Raw genomic sequence first — 17,724 nt, 5'->3', positions numbered from 1 at the left:
CATATGTGAGTTTGTACAATGAGCAGTTTTAGACGCATGTATAATGGAGTCTGATAAGTACAAGTCCAACAAGTCTGAGTCAAAATCATCAATCCAAGTCACGAGTCTTAAAAATTGTGACTAGAGTCGGACTCGACTTAACTAGCATACTACAACATCGGGTTCCAGCACAAAGAAACGGAGCAAACTCCACTTTGAAAGGATAAAGTCTGTTCGTGCATCTTTTTAAAAAGAAATTTTAAGTGCGAAACTAAAATAAAAGTGTTTTATTAATTAAAAGAACAATTCCAGATTGCCAGCAAATATTTGAAAGAAAATCAAATACACAGATGAGAAAAATTCTCATCAGGACATACAAATATGTACAGAACACAGGATTAATAAAATTACCCAAGAAGCAATAGTAGAAGTGTTAACTTGTAATTACAGTATTTTTTAGAAGTCAAAAATAAAGGCTAGAATTTTTTCTGGACCTCTTTATTTTTTGCACACACACCAAGTTGCACTTATATTAGGTGATTTTTAAATTTGATTTATTTATATATTTTTACTTCCTCAAACATTGATCATGATAACTGACATCATATGCAATTTGATTGCTTGCACAGCATGTACATTCGCATCAGATTGGTGCCCTTAAACCAGTCATTCGACTAGTCCAAGGTAACAGGGAGAACAATAATGCTAATGACCATGAGCTGGACAAATCAAATCAGGCCATTCTATACGATAAGAATTAATGCAGCCAATGAAGTGTTTTTTTTTTTTCTGGAGCTGATCATAAACTCACTGGGCTGCTATGGCTAGTCCTGGCCAGTCTTACGCACAGAAAATTGGAGGGAAAAGCTCAAAAGGACCCCGTGTCCCCCTATGGGATGTGAAAGGGAACAGAGGCCTACTCTATTCCCCCCCTCCCCAGTCAACCGTAGCACAAGGCCCCTTATCTTACCTGTGCGCCTAATTCAGCTTCTATCAGAGCAGCGCAGAGACCGAACAGACTGCGTCTGGCTGGGAAGCATCTGGAATTCTCAGGCACCATGTAGCACACGGGCATCCACATATACTATTCCCAAAAATTATCACAGGGTCATGCAAATAAAAAAAAAATGTGCCAGCTCAATGAGCCATATAAATTAAACTTTTTAAGAAAACGGCAGACAGGATCAAAACACGATCGGCAAGATGTAAATCTTAAAATAAACCAAAACAAAACCCCATCTCAGTTTAGGGTACATATGCTGCAAGATGTCTACTCACTGGTTAAATTTATTTCTGCATGAAGAGACTAAAGTTTAGGACTGTACATCTTCCTGACTGGTTCACAGGAGAGGGGTGGATCTTGCATTCTGCCACGATTCATTTAAAAGGTGAACATAATGTGGTCATACTATGAATGACTTCGGACTTCACTGTGGGCATTTTAAGCCTTCAATTCTGTTTAATGTTTTATAAATCTGTTGTGTGATTTTGTCACGATATAAAACTGCAGATAAGAATGCGGTAAAGAGGAACTCAGATTGCCATTTTGCTTTATTACATCCGGATAGATTGAGTCTCCTCCCAAGCTTAAATCTGTCTTCAAGTCAATATTTAAGTTCATACCAGTAATGGCATTATGCTGAAATAAAGACCACACTCCAGAACATGTAATCTGTTCAGCTAGCTCGGTATGTCTGGAGATAGCCACGCTGAGATTCAAATGCACAGGCCAGTCCTAATAGGGCAGGATTAATGTTGCTTGCAATCCCTGCACCCCTTATTTTCCCCAGCCAATCAGGACCCAGGTGAGCAAAGCTCAGAGCTGGAATAAGAGGTGGGGAGCAGGGCTGGAATAAGGGGTGGGGAGCAGAGCTGGAATAAGGGGTGGGGAGCAGAGCTGGAATAAGGGGTAGGGAGCAGGGCTGGGAGAGGGCGATAAGGGTGGGAGCAAGGCTGGAATAAGGGTGGGGAGCAGGGCTGGAACTAAAGGGGTGGGAGCAGGCTGGAATAAGGGGTGGGAGCAGGGCTGGAATAAGGGGTGGGAGCAGGGCTGGAATAAGGGGTGGGGAGCAGAGCTGGAATAAGGGGTGGGAGCAGAGCTGGAATAAGGGTGTGGGAGCAGAGCTGGAATAAGGGGTGGGGAGCAGAGCTGGAATAAGGGGTGGGAGCAGGCTGGAATAAGGGTGGGAGCAGAGCTGGAATAAGGGGTGGGGAGCAGGGCTGGAATAAGGGGTGGGGAGCAGGCTGGAATAAGGGGTGGGGAGCAGGCTGGAATAAGGGGTGGGAGCAGGCTGGAATAAGGGGTGGGGAGCAGGGCTGGAATAAGGGGTGGGAGCAGGCTGGAATAAGGGTGGGGAGCAGGGCTGGAAAAGAGGTGGGGAGCAGGGCTGGAATAAGGGGTGGGGAGCAGGGCTGGAATAAGGGGTGGGGAGCAGGGCTGGAATAAGGGGTGGGGAGCAGGGCTGGAATAAGGGGTGGGGAGCAGGGCTGGAATAAGGGGTGTGGGAGCAGAGCTGGAATAAGGGTGGGGAGCAGGGCTGGAATAAGGGGTGGGGAGCAGAGCTGGAATAAGGGTGTGGGAGCAGGGCTGGAATAAGGGTGTGGAGCAGGGCTGGAATAAGGGGTCGGGGAGCAGGCTGGAATAAGGGTGGACACTCTGAAAATGGTTGGGAAGCATCAAGCTGTACATAAGATGTGATGCAATGATTGGAATAATGGGTGGGGCGCACAGCACAGACGTTGAAATAATGGTGTGTGAAGCAGTGGCTGGAATAAGGGGTGGGGAGCAGGGCTGGAATAAGGGGTGGGGAGCAGGGCTGGAATAAGGGGTGGGGAGCAGGGCTGGAATAAGGGGTGGGGAGCAGGGCTGGAATAAGGGGTGGGGAGCAGGGCTGGAATAAGGGGTGGGGAGCAGGGCTGGAATAAGGGGTAGGGAGCAGGGCTGGAATAAGGGGTGGGGAGCAGAGCTGGAATAAGGGGTGTGGAGCAGGGCTGGAATAAGGCACAGGGATCCAGCGTGGGAGACGCACTACGAGGGACGCTAGCTGATATCAACCTCTAAAATGCTTTTTATTCTAAACGTTTTATTCTAAAATGCTTTATTCTATTCTAATCAAAATGTTTATATGCCTCAATTGCATTTGGCACTATTTTTTTAATGGCAACTGATTTTAGGGCCTTGGTTTTCGCTTGTTTGACTAGCATCAGATGACCAGATTTATGACTAATAATTTTAGCTGTGAAATCACATGTTTGGTGCCTAGAGAAAATGAAGAAGCAAAGCCAGCTTTGAAACGGTTTTGATTTATTGGAAAATAAATGAAAGTTTCCTCTTTTATGTTTGTGGATATTGCCTTCTAGCTACACAGCCAAGAGCCTACAGTAATTTACCTCAGTTCTGATATTTCTGTCTGCTTAAAATTAGCCACAATATTTCAGTAACGGCCAAACACATTTAGCTGCATAGTGATGTGGAGGCAGTAAGTTGTGTTTAAGATGTGTTATTTTCTCATTTTTACAAAGCACTTTTGAAATCTCAGATCTCACTGCCTTTTTTGGGAGATGCATCCTCTAAAAGATTTACATTAGCTAGTTTAGCAACATTGCCATGAAAAAGTGAACATGAAGTCATGTTTGTTCAGCACTCTAAACCGACCAGCATTCAGAAAAGCTACAGGCATCGGGTGCTAACAGCCGGAACATAGAGTCAGTCAGAGATGTGAGCCCAGCTCTACACGCCGGCTGGGGGTGCGATGACATCATTAAGCTCATGAAGCTGACGTGAGGTGAACAGGACACAGCTGTTACTACAATAAGCTAAAGGGACAGGACAACAAACTACTGTTCCTCTACAGACATACAGACATGACAGACAGACAGACAGACACGACATACAGACAGACAAGACAAACACAGGATAGAGATGAAAAGAGGTGAGAGATGGAGAGAAATAGAGAGAGAGAGAAAGACAGGGAGAGACTGATACTTTACAGCCAAGGCCTACTCAGACAGCTGTAGCTATTACGGTATGTACAGATATCGAGTGGTCGTTGGTCACGTGGAGTGCGTTCTCTCCTCCCACACCCAGCATGGGTCCCCCGTTCCTGCAGGCCAGGCCAGGTCTTCCAGACCTCCGGCAGCTTCCGCACGCGCTCAGTCGAGCCCCTCCGCCATTCCGGCTACTTGGAGCACCTGTCCTCATCGGAACGCTGGGAATGTTGGGAACGCCCAGCCCCGCCCACACACCTGCTCCAGACCCGCTCTCCCAACACCAACACAGAGCCCAGAGCTCAAAACCTCCCGGGTTCTCCTGGGTCAAAGAAGCTCAAAACCTCCCGGGTTCTCCTGGGTCAAAGAAGCTCAAAACCTCCCGGGTTCTCCTGGGTCAAAGAAGCTCTCAGCGAGGGCCGGCACAGCTGCAGCAGAAAGGCGCTTCTTCGATATTCTCCACATCACTGGTTCACCTTCTGAGACACCAGGGCGCCCCACAGCCAGAGCGCCCCACAGCCAGAGCGGCCCACAGCCAGAGCGGCCCACAGCCAGAGCGCCCCACAGCCAGAGCGCCCCACAGCCAGAGCGCCCCACAGCCAGAGCGGCCCACAGCCAGAGCGGCCCACAGCCAGAGCGCTCCACAGCTAGAGCGCCCCACAGCCAGAGCAGCCCACAGCCAGAGCGCCCCACAGCCAGAGCGCCCCACAGCCAGGGCCACCTGAGAGTTCGGCCTCGGACGCCAAGTTCTCACACCACGTTCTCAACTGTACACACCAGCAGAGGGGGAGGGGATGTCCTTGCTCAAAGTGCAGTCCAGGGCCCTGCAGAACACAAGTAATACCTCAACCATCCCATAATACTGAATTAGGCTCCGCCCACCCTGCTCAAGGCCAGCCCTTCTGATCCAAACATTGTTGACTTTTTTGTTGTGCGTTTGGATCATGCTGCTGGGGCAGGGGTCCCTCCTCTGGACCCTGTGACACGGTGACCGTGCTCCTCCTCCTCCTCACGTCCCACAGAGATGGGAAAACTCATTTCCGTCATTTTATTTTTACTGATTTTTTCCCCCCTTCAGTTTCTCAGTTCAGCCTTTTTCTTCAAAAATACAAAAAAAAAATGTTTCTACTAAAGCAACGCATTTGTGCTTCGCAGTTGTTTCCTGTAAAGAAAAACGTCCGAGAAAAGGAAGAAAAGAAACTAAACCTGCAAAAGTTGAAGTTCAGTCACCCTTTTGTTTTTCCCAACCAAAATAAACACGCTCCGCTCTCTTCAGGTAAAACATCTTTTTTCTTTTTATCTGCAAACAGAAGGAAAGAGAGCCACCATTCTCTCACTTCTTCTTGTCCTTCTGTTTGCTCTGCGGCTTGCGGCCCTGCCCGCCGGCGGGCCGGCGCGGGACCACCAGGACGCTGCCGTCGCTGCCGATCTGCAGCGCGTAGTCCGCGGGGGCGTAGGGGCGGCCGGCCGGGTCCCGCAGCCGGGCGAAGACGTGGCTGGACAGGCCCTGCAGCCGGTGCTTCATTTGGCGCAGCGAGCGCCCAAACTCGGCCCGGTCCCGCAGCAGCCGGGCCTTGTCCCGCCGCAGCTCCTCCACGCCCCGCTCCAGGCCCACCATGGTGTCCAGCTTGCGCCGCCGGCAGTTCTGTGCCGCCATCTTGTTCTTGCCGCGGCGGCGGATGTCGCGCACCAGCGCCAGCTGCGCCTCGCTCAGCCCGTGTTTGGTCAGCAGCTGGTTGAACTCCTCCACCGGCAGGTTGACTATCTTGTCGGTGCTGAAGGGGATCTTCATGGAGCGGGCGCGGCGCTCGTCGCGGCTGGCCTGCTTGTCCAGGACGTCCCGCGGCCGGAGCTGGTCCTGCCTCCTGGCCCTGGGGGGCTGGGGCTCCTCCTCCGGGCCCCCCGAGGGGGACAGGGGCAGGTTGTAGGTGTGGTTGTGCCCCACGTGCTCCAGCCGAGGGAGGCCGTGGAACCGGGACGGGTCGCGGTAGCTCAGGCGGCAGAACTTGCTGTGCTCCGGCCGGTAGCCCCCCACGGCCCCCTCCTCCGCCTCCCCCACCGCCTCCGAGTCGGTGCTGTGGCCCATGGCGCCCTCCTCCGAGAAGGAGGCGGAGGAGGAGGAGCAGGAGGAGGAGCCGGAGGAGCAGGAGGTCTCGGAGCTGCTGGGGGAGACGGGGCTGTGGCCGGAGTCCAGGGAGAGGCCGGAGTCGGAGTCCAGCTGCTCCCCCAGGCGGGAGGCCTGGGTGTGGCTGAAGCCCTCCTGCAGGGCCAGGTCCAGCAGGCTGATCTCGTCCAGCATGGCCTCCTCCAGCAGGGCGCTGAGCGGGTCGGCCAGCGCCGCCATCGCCGTGCCGTTCCCGCTGCCGTTGAGCAGCGGCGGCAGGAACAGCCCCGTCAGGTTGGTGGAGCTGAAGGTGGAGCTGAAGTTGGAGGAGTTGCTGGAGGACAGGCCGAGCAGGGTCGGCGGGTGGGGCTCGGGCGTCTCCATGGAAACGCAGCTCTCCAAGCCGGGGCTGAAGAAGGCTGGGAGGTCCTGGCTGCAGCTGGGCATGGACGCCTGGTGGAGGCTCACGTTCCGGTTGATGGGTGTGGCGGAGCCGGACAGGCCGAAGGTCACCAGAGGCTCCGCCTCCACTCCACTGCGGCTGCTGCCAGAGTCGCCGTCAGAGTTACCCTCCGGGAAGGAGCCGTCGCCGTCGCTGTTCACCTCCATGTCCTTCAATCGAGCGCAAAACAGAAAGAGCGGGAGACAGGCTGCATGAGACGACCGGCCACAGAGAGACCAGCGAGACGCACAGCGAACAGGGCGCGTCTGGGACAGACCTGCAGCTCCATGATGGCCATGATGTCCAGCCACTGCTGCTCCAGGTCCAGGGGGGGGTCACTCCGGGGCAGCAGGGGGGACGGCATGAACCCCCGTGAGGTGGAGGGGCCTTCTCCTCCAGATTCACCCAACTCCGGGCTCACCGTGCCGGAGAACTGCCAAGGAAACGACACGGCGCTTAAACACCTACCCCACACCCCAGAGAGTACTGCTGGAGTACCCTGCTCAGCACCGCCCTCTAGAGGACATTCCCTTCTGTTTACTTGGGAAATCGAGCACTGAACTGGGCTCTTACTCCAGGCTGTCATTCTACACATTCTGCCACTTCCAATACCAGCCAAAAGACACGGGATGCAAACCACAGAATTGTCACCTCATTCCGATGGGTTAAACTGGTAAAATGAGATGCAGCGAGTTTAACTGTGAGGGATGAACTCCATTCCCACTAGGCCCTGAACCACTGAACCTCCCGGCTCTGCCCGGGGCGTTACCTCGGGCTCCTCTCCGAACGGGAAGGTGGCCTCTAGAAGCCGTAAGCACTCCTGGAGCGACACTGAGGTCTGGGCTTCCAGACTGGCCAGCTGGGGGAGAGGAAAACACACAAGAGTTCACCCAACATCCTCCACAGTACTGGATGTCATTGCTGATTACTGCCCCCTGGTGGCAGGAGGAATGAACCCAAGCATTATGGTAGGACTGTGTTTGCTCTTTATAATGCATCAGAGAATAAACACATAATATCCTCTCAGTCTATGAACACAATGAGCACAGTTTCAATTTCTTTCCAGACTAAATAATGATAAATTTGGAGGTCAGGTCATCAACAGTGCATTTTATCACCGAGGGTCTGGTGTCATGCAGTTCAGTATTAAGCAAGAATGACATTTGGCACAAATGTTAGGACTGGTCTTAAGTTAGGAACATTCTGGCCACACCCTCCTCTTGGTGACCTTCAAACTTTGCATGGCACCAACCACGCAAGGTCACATGACTTGATGGGAATGCTCTATACAGAATAAAAATGCCAATAAGGTGGAAAGCTGGTCTAGTTACTGGTGTATATCCTGCGCTAACACTGTGCTAACACAGCCCTAATGTGACATTCTTTCACAACGCGACACGTCAGACAGCTTTTCGTCTGCGTTCCTGGAAGATGTCGCGTTGGGAAGCCTGTAAAGTTGCCTGCATCCTTCAGTTGAGATGCTAAACCTAAAAACTGAACAGCTAATTGGTGCCTCTCCACTGACAGAACCACTAATACCACTAGTATTTTTCTGGTAAATCCCCTGATGAAACACTTGACACAGAATTCCTGTTTTAACGGTTCCTTGGTGTGCGATTTGTAACAGAGAGCAGAGCGCCCCCTGCTGCCCGTGGAGAAAACCAAAGCCCCAGACTTTACAGCAGCGTCTCATCACACAGAGTCATGTGCATCCCCCTGGTCCAGGAGCATCCAGCACAGCAGCATCATCTTAAACAAACTCAGCCCCCCAAGTAATGCAGCTCATTCCTCCACATGATCAGCCACCTTCCAGGACTGCAGGCGCCTTAGTGCCCCAGGGCATTATGGGGATTTCTACTTCCAATCGGGATTATTGGACTCTTTACGGCATTACTGAGGATTATTTTTCTGACAAAGAGGTGGACATTGTTATCGCTAACCTGTGATAGCCTATGTGTTTAAACAGGCTTGTCTATCGCTAGCCTGTGATAGCTTATGTGTTTAAAGGAGTACCATGGTGATTTTCACACTTTCTCGGTTTTATGTGCTATTTGCACAAGAGGCATTGAAGAAACACAATGAGCAAAGTATTAAATATGTCCGTTCTGTTTTTTTGGAGAAATATGCGTTTTAAATTCATGGACTTATTTTCAACCGGTTGAGAAAGTTGTCATTTTTCTACGTCACGAATACAGTAACCACTCCCATTTCCACGCCCCGTAAAGAAATCTGACCGGACACACCGTCCTGCTGTTCAGACAATGCAAATATTTGACTAACTTAAATTAGAGTGCCTTTAGATTATTTCTGGTTATATTCATTTAGCTAGCTAGCTAACGTTAGCTAGCTAGGAGGTTTGCTTTCATAAGGCAATGTTATCGATAACGTTAGCTTGCTAGTTTGCGTTTATGAGGACGTTATAGTTGTGCTTTTCTTAACTTGGCTAGCTAGATAGCAAAAATTGGATACAAGTCAACGTCGTTACCTTAGCTATCTATCGACACTTGATATACTACTAAGCTAGCTAGCTTGTGAAAATTCAGTCTCCCAAAGAGAGCGCATATCATGGGGGTAGCTATGGTAACGGGGCACGGTCTGTCAATCATAGCTAACTGACAGTTCTCATTACCACGCCCAGACCGTTCGGGTGAATTTTTATAGTCGGAAATTTAGGCTTAGAAAAATATGTTTTAAAGTACATTGAAATAACTGAAGAATAAAAAAAATTTGCACATTTGTTTTGTTGTTGCTTGAAGACAACTGGGAAGTGTCACATTCAACCACCATGGTACTCCTTTAAACAGGCTTGTCTATCGCTAGCCTGTGATAGCTTACGTGTTTAAACAGGCTTGTCTATCACTAGCCTGTGATAGCTTATGTGTTTAAACAGGCTTGTCTATCGCTAGCCTGTGATAGCTTATATATTTAAACAGGCTTGTCTATCGCTAGCCTGTGATAGCTTACGTGTTTAAACAGGCTTGTCTATCGCTAGCCTGTGATAGCTTATGTGTTTAAACAGGCTTGTCTATCGCTAGCCTGTGATAGCTTATGTGTTTAAACAGGCTTGTCTATCGCTAGCCTGTGATAGCTTATGTGTTTAAACAGGCTTGTCTATCGCTAGCCTGTGATAGCTTATATATTTAAACAGGCTTGTCTATCGCTAGCCTGTGATAGCTCTCTCACCTGCTCAGGTACACTAACCCCAGTCTCTTACCTGCTCAGGTACACTAACCCCAGTCTCTCACCTTCTCAGGTACACTAACCCCAGTCTCTCACCTGCTCAGGTACACTAATCCCAGTCTCTCACCTGCTCAGGTACACTAACCCCAGTCTCTCACCTGCTCAGGTACACTAATCCCAGTCTCTCACCTGCTCAGGTACACTAACCCCAGTCTCTCACCTGCTCAGGTACACTAACCCCAGTCTCTCACCTGCTCAGGTACACTAACCCCAGTCTCTCACCTGCTCAGGTACGTCCTCCCCAGTCTCTCCGTCCACCTGGGTGCAGGCCTGCCCCTCTCGCAGGTTGAGGCCGTTCCTCCAGCTCTCTTCCCTCTCTGCCCCCCCCTCCTCCTCCTGCTGCGTTTCCGCGGGGGGGCGCTCCTCGGTCTCGCTCTCTTTCGGTCGGCCGCTGTAATCGAACACCTCGCGCCCCGCGCCCAGGTCCATGTCCTGACGCCACAGGATGTCAATCAGATCCATGTCCTGCCAATCAAAATGAGCGGAGGCGGGGTCACTACTGTCATCAGGGGAGGGGAAACGATCGAATACCCATCAGCCACTGCTACAGAAACTCCAATCAGACCAATCAACCATTACATATTAATATGATATTACACCAATCAGCTGTTACATATTAATATGATTAATATGCTTTAGTGCACTCAACCACTAAAGCACATCTCCTCTTATTGATGTAAACACCCAGAGGATGATCGCTGTCCAGTTTGCAGCTGTCTAGTTTGCAGCTCTGAAACACAAACCACCAATGGGTCCAGTTTCAGATTTGACAGGGGCCTGTTAAAAGAGAAGGTTAAAAGAGAAGACTCAAAGGCATGCAGGGGGGTACAAGGGCATATCGATTCTCAGCATCAGCAGTTATTAAAGCCTGCATTGTTACCGTCCCGTTCCGATTGGTCATATTTATAGAACCGCACAACAGTAAAAAATAGACGTGACCTTTTACACCAGTCTAGGGTCAGTGAAACAGAGGGCTGTCGTGTGCCTACACCGGAGCCAAAATTAGCCTCTCCCCCCCTCTATATACCCCTGCGGATTAGAGGAGAGGGCATGAGGTTCAGCTGTGCTGGTAGAGGGTCTGAGGGCATGAGGTTCAGCTGTGCTGGTAGAGGGTCTGAGGGCATGAGGTTCAGCTGTGCTGGTAGAGGGTCTGAGGGCATGAGGTTCAGCTGTGCTGGTAGAGGGTCTGAGGGCATGAGGTTCAGCTGTGCTGGTAGAGGGTCTGAGGGCATGAGGTTCAGCTGTGCTGGTAGAGGGTCCTCTCTGGCCTATGTGGGTGTACACCTCCAGCGGGGCTAAAGGGTCAGAGACACACAACAGGCACCACGACCCAGGAAACTGTTCCTATGTCTCACTCACTCTGCAGTCCTGCACGAGAAGGGGCTGGTCTCTGGAGTGTCAAAATCCAACAAAGCAGAGCGTTCACCCGCTCACACGAGTCTAACCGCTCGCACGAGTCTGACCGCTCGCACGTGTCTGACCGCTCGCACGAGTCTAACCGCTCACACGAGTCTGACCGCTCGCACGAGTCTAACCGCTCACACGAGTCTAACCGCTCACACGAGTCTGACCGCTCGCATGAGTCTAACCGCTCGCACGCGTCTAACCGCTCACACGAGTCTGACCGCTCGCACGAGTCTAACCGCTCACACGAGTCTGACCGCTCGCATGAGTCTAACCGCTCGCACGCGTCTAACCGCTCGCACGAGTCTGACCGCTCGCACGAGTCTAACCGCTCGCACGAGTCTAACCGCTCACACGAGTCTGACCGCTCGCATGAGTCTAACCGCTCGCACGCGTCTAACCGCTCGCACGAGTCTGACCGCTCGCACGAGTCTGACCGCTCGCACGAGTCTGACCGCTCGCACGAGTCTGACCGCTCGCATGCGTCTGACCGCTCGCACGTGCCTGACCGCTCGCACAAGTCTAACCGCTCGCACGAGTCTGACCGCTCGCACGAGTCTGACCGCTCGCACGAGTCTGACCGCTCGCATGCGTCTAACCGCTCGCACGTGCCTGACCGCTCGCACAAGTCTAACCGCTCGCATGCGTCTAACCGCTCGCACGTGCCTGACCGCTCACACGCGTCTGACCGCTCGCACGAGTCTGACCGCTCGCACAAGTCTAACCGCTCGCACACGTCTGACCGCTCGCACGCGTCTGACTGCTCGCACGAGTCTGACCGCTCGCATGCGTCTAACCGCTCGCACGTGCCTGACCGCTCGCACAAGTCTAACCGCTCGCAGGTCTACGCTCGCACGTGCCTGACGCTCGCACAAGTCTAACGCTGCATGCGTCTAACCGCTCAACGGCTCTGACCGCTACACGCGTCTGACCGCTCGCACGAGTCTGACGCTCGCACAAGTCTAACCGCTCGCACACGTCTGACCGCTCGCATGCGTCTGACCGCTCGCACGAGTCTGACCGCTCGCATGCGTCTCAAGAGCAGCAGCTGGGTTGCTCTGCCCCTCGTTTGTTTTGGGGGGCTCTGGGGCTCACGGACTCCCTCTGTCTCTGTGGGCTGGGTGGTGAGTAGAGACCAGGCTAGCGGGAGGCACGTTAGCGTTGGTGCTGAATCGGGGCACTCTGACAGCACCCCACCCCAGTGACCGTCCGAGCAGCGGGACGTGTCAACAGCTGCCGGCCATCAGCAGGGGAACGAGCGGAGGGGGCATGCTCGGACATGCCCGGGCCACTGCCACCCGATACCCCTGCTGATCAATACAGCATGTGACCAATAGGAGAAGCCAGTAGGAGCTGTGTGTTTGAGTCATATTTACAGCCAGAAAATAACCATGTGACATAGTTAAGGCAAAAACACTGACTAGTGTCATATGCTGGGAGGGGCGGGGTGTGGTCCTGAAGACTGCCCTTCTGGATTGGACCCGAGTCTGCCTGGAGACAACAACTTAGCAACCTGCCTGAACTTCTAACTGACACAGTTCCTCAAATGGTGAAACATATATTTTTTGATATTTTCCAAGGAAATAACCCAAACCACTGAATACCACACTCCTGGATGCAGACTTCTGAACCATCTCCCAAAGACAGAGTACAGATTTCCTGATGTTAGCCAAATCCCAGCAGGTTCTGAGGGAACTATTTCTGGTGTCACAACAAAAACACACATCCAAATGACCCTCATGACCCAGCTGCTGCTGACACAAAACTAAACAGTCCAACAGCCCGACAGCCCAACAGCCCAACAGACAATCGCACATCTTTTCCAGCCAGTAGTTCAGCATCCTCTTCAAGCACTCCACTCTCAGTCAGTCTGTGGCCACCTGTAGCTTGGCTCAGTCGGTCTGTGGTCACCTGTAGCCTGGCTCAGTCGGTCTGTGGTCACCTGTAGCCTGGCTCAGGTAAACCCCCCCCATTTATTAGGTCAGCCTCACCCACACTGAGCTTACATTCTGACACCGTCCACCAGCCATGATGCAGCCCTGAACTCTTTAAAACGCCACACTACGGGCAGAATGGTGAGCAGAGGTGCACTGCTGAGTACATTCCCATTTACATGACATTCAGCAAAACACAAGCTCATCAGTAAACAAAAGTGACAGTGAAAATCCGTCTTTTATTAAATGCTACCAAGATTAAATTACATGCACTGTTGTGGATTAGAATTTCTTTGCTTTCGTACAGTGCTAGAAGTAGGCTACTTCCTCTGCTTGCTTTACTTTTCCAGGAGTGAGCCATATATTAGCTAGCAGCTACCTTTAATAAAAACAGTGTTTGTGTCTACACCTTTTTTCCTTCCAGGTATTCTCACATCGCAGACACACAGTAAACCGAGAGAATAGGTGAGAATAACCGCTCCAGTAATACAGAACCCTTATGGGGTCTTTTTTGCAGACACAATTTTTGACAGCTCGTGTACAGTTACCCCCACACAAAAGATGCTACATCTGCCTGCAACAGAATTGTCTACTTAAGACTTAAAGTCCCAGTCCGTTCATTTGACTTGAGAAAGGCATATACCAAGCAACCACATAAAACACCAGCTTCATCCTACATAGAATTTAAACACTAAATTAAAATATTCTCACAACTCTAACACTGCTTCAAGCTTTGTAAATGAATTGAGCACTTATAGTCAGCAGAAATGTATTATAGTTATTATTGTAATTATTATTATGATTATAGCACACGGGGCCAGGGCCCCAGCCTGGTTACACTGCACACTCGCAGCCTGCACCCCCCCCGCCACCCCGCCCACTGCCCGGTCGCTCTGTACCTCTTTGGTGAGGTCGTGGTCGCGGTCGTGCTCGGCGCTGCCGCCCTGCTCCTGCTCGTCCTGGGGGGCCACGGCGGCCAGGCTGTCCTCGCTGGCGGCGGCGTAGTCGGGTTCGAGCGTGGCTCCGCCTCCCCCGCCCCTCATGGCCGAGCTCTCGGGGTTCTCCGCGTCCTCCGGCCCACCCCCCCCATTCTCCAGGGCGACGGCGGGGCCCGGCTGGCCCCCGGCGGACACCGCGGCGTCGGCGTCGTGGTGCACCAGCCAGGCGTCCAGCTGGGTGCTGGGCACACTCAGACGGTCCAGCGAGCGCACGCGGCTCAGCAGCCGGCGCCGGGTGAAGAAGCCGTCCAGCTCGGCGCTCTTGCGGTGCACGCCATAGCCGTCCAGCGTGCCGCGCAGCTGGTGGAACTGCGTCTGCGTGTACGCGGAGCTGGGGCCCAGGATGATCTCACGCAGCGGCGCCAGCTCAGAGCTCAGGTAGCTGTCCACATCCACCTGCACCCCGATCAGACTCAGCAGGATGGTGAACTGAATCAGGCCCTCTGTCAGGTACTTTTTCAGGTAAAGCATTTCTTTACAAAAGAACCAAAATTAAGGGGGGGGGAAACTGAAAAAATAAAATAAATGTTTAAACTAAAACTAAAAACAAACTATTTTACTCATAAAGTAAAAGTATTTTAAAAAATATAGAAAAAGGTTCTTTTTCTCTCCGCTTATTTTAAATTTGTCACAGAACAGGAGCATGCATGGTGGCTTCTTTGTTCTCCTCTTACGCAATGAGAGGCAGTGGCTTCCCTCTTTAACAGGAAAACAAAAACTGCCTGCAGTCCCAGTGGCAGTGTTCCTCTCAGGTCATTTATTCCAGTCCTGTTCCAAATGAAAGACAAACGTGCATAACATGTCAAAGGTCAAAAGTTTCCCCTCACGCAGAACAGTCACTGTACTGAAATATATAGCTCACACAATGCTACAGACATACTTGAGAAACTTGACTTTGTTCTGGCGGGCAATGCAAGGATTACATTGCGTGGGTATCCAAATAAATCAATCAAAAAATCAGAAAAGCATTTAAGTGAAATGGCAGGTTTCTACAGATGCTGGCTCAGATATACAACTGTGGCATATGCTTGCGTGAATAAAAATACTTGAGCCACAGTATTCTACATTAATATACACTAACCTCTCTAACTATACATGTGTCTATGGGGGTTCCCATCAAACATACATTCGACCAACTTTTAATAAGCTCGTCATTAAAGGCTTTTTCAATATTGTCTTTGGTTGGTCTGGATGATGAAATATGACCATATCCCGTTCTTTTACCACCGAGTAAGCTACTGCCATTGCATAACGGATAGGAAACAGTCCGCTTTAACTGTGCGGCAACTGCTCACACTTAGCAAACCTATTAGCGTAAAATTAGTGAGAAACTAGCCAGACTTTCATAACATCTTGTTGCTGTTTTCTTTACTTAAATCGTTGAGCTATGAACGCAAACTATATTTAATAACATTACTTTATATATGTGTACTTTAATCAACAATCACTCCAATTCGCTTTGCTTTGAGTCTTTACAAATGAGTACGTATACAACTTCATAAATATGCCAGAAATTAATACATTTTCATTATTCGAAAGCCCATACACGAGGAACTGGCACAAAATGTAACGTTACGCTGAACTAAATAGTGTCCATTTCAGATAAACAGCTATCGAGAGCTCGCTGTGAGCTTCCCACTCAACTAGATATACCCGTTTTCGGACAAAAACATCACATGGCGAAAACAAAACATCCGTCTACGGTAGATTCCCAGTTCTATTTCGTTCTTACGAAAGGAATTATTTGTTGTTGTTATTTCATACATCTCCTGTCATTCTGGCCGACAGCTGGAACTAACAATACTTAGACTAACTATGAGCAGCATTACTAACGTCAGCTAAAGTAAAAAGCGATTGAAACGTCTACCGGTATTGCTCTGATACAGGTACTAACGCAGTGTAACGTCTAGTAATCTACTCTCAGCTAGCTAACCCTAGCTACCCACTTATCAAGTAGGTTAACTGACAGTAGACTAACTTTGCAAATTGTACCTATAGCAGTGGTCAGTTGTTGCATTTACCTACCCAGCTATCAGGAAATGTTTTGATGTTGAGGTTGTTATGAAGGTGAACTACAAATAGTGAGTATTTATAAACCCGGTAGCTTTAGCGGATCCCCTCCCAAAGTGACGTTATCCTATTTCTGTGGCTAACTGTAGCTAATGACGTTCCCCTGCAGCCTCTCGCACATCACAACATCCGTCGGAGGAACCAGACATCCGAATATTGTCCTGACCCTCCCATCATTTCCTACTTCCTATTTTAAACACATTTTACTTGTTAGCGAGACACGTTTCTACCTTTGTCTGTCCACAATCCACCACTTGCCAAAACCAGGAAGAGCTGGACCGGTAGACTTCCGATATTGTTTGATACCCCGCAACCAGGCGATAGCAACAAGTGGCACCACGGTGACGGACAGACACGCCAGCAAATCAAGATTGGAGAATACTGAGCGATTGGGGGCCTCTCACACGTTTCAGCCTATTAAAAACAAGAGGGGAAGTTCATTCCTACAGCTATTATAGTATGTGGTGCAGGGGCGGAAAACAGCTAACTGAGGTTTAGCAGTTCACTTGATATTACAAACAATTTATTTACACGTGGTCTCTGTGCTTCAGTCTTTTTGAACAAGTTTTTGTGAAACACGTATAACTAGTTTGTCGAGCTTTAGACTTAAAAACTACGGATGACTGTTAGTAAAAAAGTACCGCTAGAAAGCTTAACATAGAATGATGGAGAAGTAGCGGTCCATTCTCAAAGCTATCTTGCTAGCGAGATATTATACTAACGAGCCAATTGACTGAAAAATAGCTATTTTATTAACAGTTATGAATTGGCTTTATGTCCTCGTCCACTGTATCCAGACAGTGAAGCTATGTAAATAACTATTACTGTTCTTCGTATTATGAATGGCCGACAATGACTTGCAAAATTTCCAAACGTCAGATGCTCTCTACTCCTTTGAACAGCCGCACACATTTTAGCACAGCGCATGTGCACATTTTTCCAACACATATGTCACGTGAGATCGAGTCAAACCAATCACAAATTTAAACAGATCCCAAATTAAATTGTGGGGCAGTGTAAAAAAAACTCTATCCATACTTTGTTGTTAGTAGTTTGACACAAATCCCTGTTTTCGCAGATATCACTAAAACATTTCTAACAACTAATATAAGAATAACTGCATAGAGTGAGCGTACTAATTTTCAATTGAATTGTTCAGAAAACAGAATGACATGCGCTTGCTGTTAAAGCCTTTGCGAAGCTTTTAGACGGCACAGCGCAGAGATTGCATGTCCGCATTTTCATCGAGATAATAACGTGCATTTTTACGTTGCCTTACCCCTTTCAGCCGTTGGAATTTTAACATTAAATATGTTTGAAGGATATATTGTAGGAATACTTGCCTCAACCAATGCTGGTCTGACTGCAGATTAATTTTTATTGAAACACAAAGATTGTTAAGGCTCAGTCACGCAAAACATACGTTTGTCGTGCACCTGTTCATCTGTTCCATCATGGATGTACGAAAGTGAATATTTTGTTAGGATAATGCTTTCACTTTACACAAATTCAACACGTCTGGTCTGGATATCCAATATGTGCATTCACAACCACCACCAGCCTCAA

The 17,724-nt window shown here is 49.9% G+C and overlaps 1 protein-coding gene across 5 annotated transcripts; it reads right to left on the bottom strand.

Annotated features, from left to right (window-relative positions):
* Nucleotides 1–3,262: 3,262 nt before the first annotated feature.
* Nucleotides 3,263–16,658, bottom strand: LOC135244123 (endoplasmic reticulum membrane sensor NFE2L1-like). 5 transcript variants are annotated; one of them, XR_010326890.1, is made up of 7 exons: nt 16,114–16,382; nt 13,990–14,856; nt 9,975–10,217; nt 7,282–7,371; nt 6,790–6,945; nt 4,346–6,682; nt 3,263–4,310 (listed from the first exon to the last, which is right to left on the bottom strand). XR_010326890.1 is itself a non-coding variant. In XM_064316333.1 (6 exons), the coding sequence occupies exons 2-6, from the start codon at nt 14,557–14,559 to the stop codon at nt 5,300–5,302; spliced, it is 2,442 nt and encodes an 813-aa protein (XP_064172403.1). In that variant the 5' UTR covers nt 14,560–14,856; nt 16,389–16,658; the 3' UTR covers nt 3,263–5,299. The 5 variants fall into 5 exon arrangements, 3 of the variants coding, with proteins under 3 accessions (XP_064172403.1, XP_064172402.1, XP_064172404.1); XR_010326891.1 differs by having other exon boundaries at nt 3,263–4,275; XM_064316333.1 differs by lacking the exon at nt 16,114–16,382 and adding an exon at nt 16,389–16,658 and having other exon boundaries at nt 3,263–6,682.
* Nucleotides 16,659–17,724: the final 1,066 nt, after the last annotated feature.

Source organism: Anguilla rostrata, chromosome 17 (assembly GCF_018555375.3).
Source record: "Anguilla rostrata isolate EN2019 chromosome 17, ASM1855537v3, whole genome shotgun sequence".
In the NCBI taxonomy this organism is placed as follows: Eukaryota; Metazoa; Chordata; class Actinopteri; order Anguilliformes; family Anguillidae; genus Anguilla; species Anguilla rostrata.
This window is presented reverse-complemented; position numbering and strand designations above follow the sequence as displayed.

Excerpts from the sequence above, each read along its gene's own strand:
- LOC135244123 (XM_064316333.1), bottom strand. The coding sequence starts at position 14,559 with ATGCTTTACCTGAAAAAGTACCTGACAGAGGGCCTGATTCAGTTCACC. Across the intron at positions 7,372-9,974 it reads GGGAGGACGTACCTGAGCAG|CTGGCCAGTCTGGAAGCCCA; the intron begins GTGAGAGACTGG and ends CCTCTCCCCCAG. Across the intron at positions 6,946-7,281 it reads CGTTCGGAGAGGAGCCCGAG|TTCTCCGGCACGGTGAGCCC; the intron begins GTAACGCCCCGG and ends TTTCCTTGGCAG.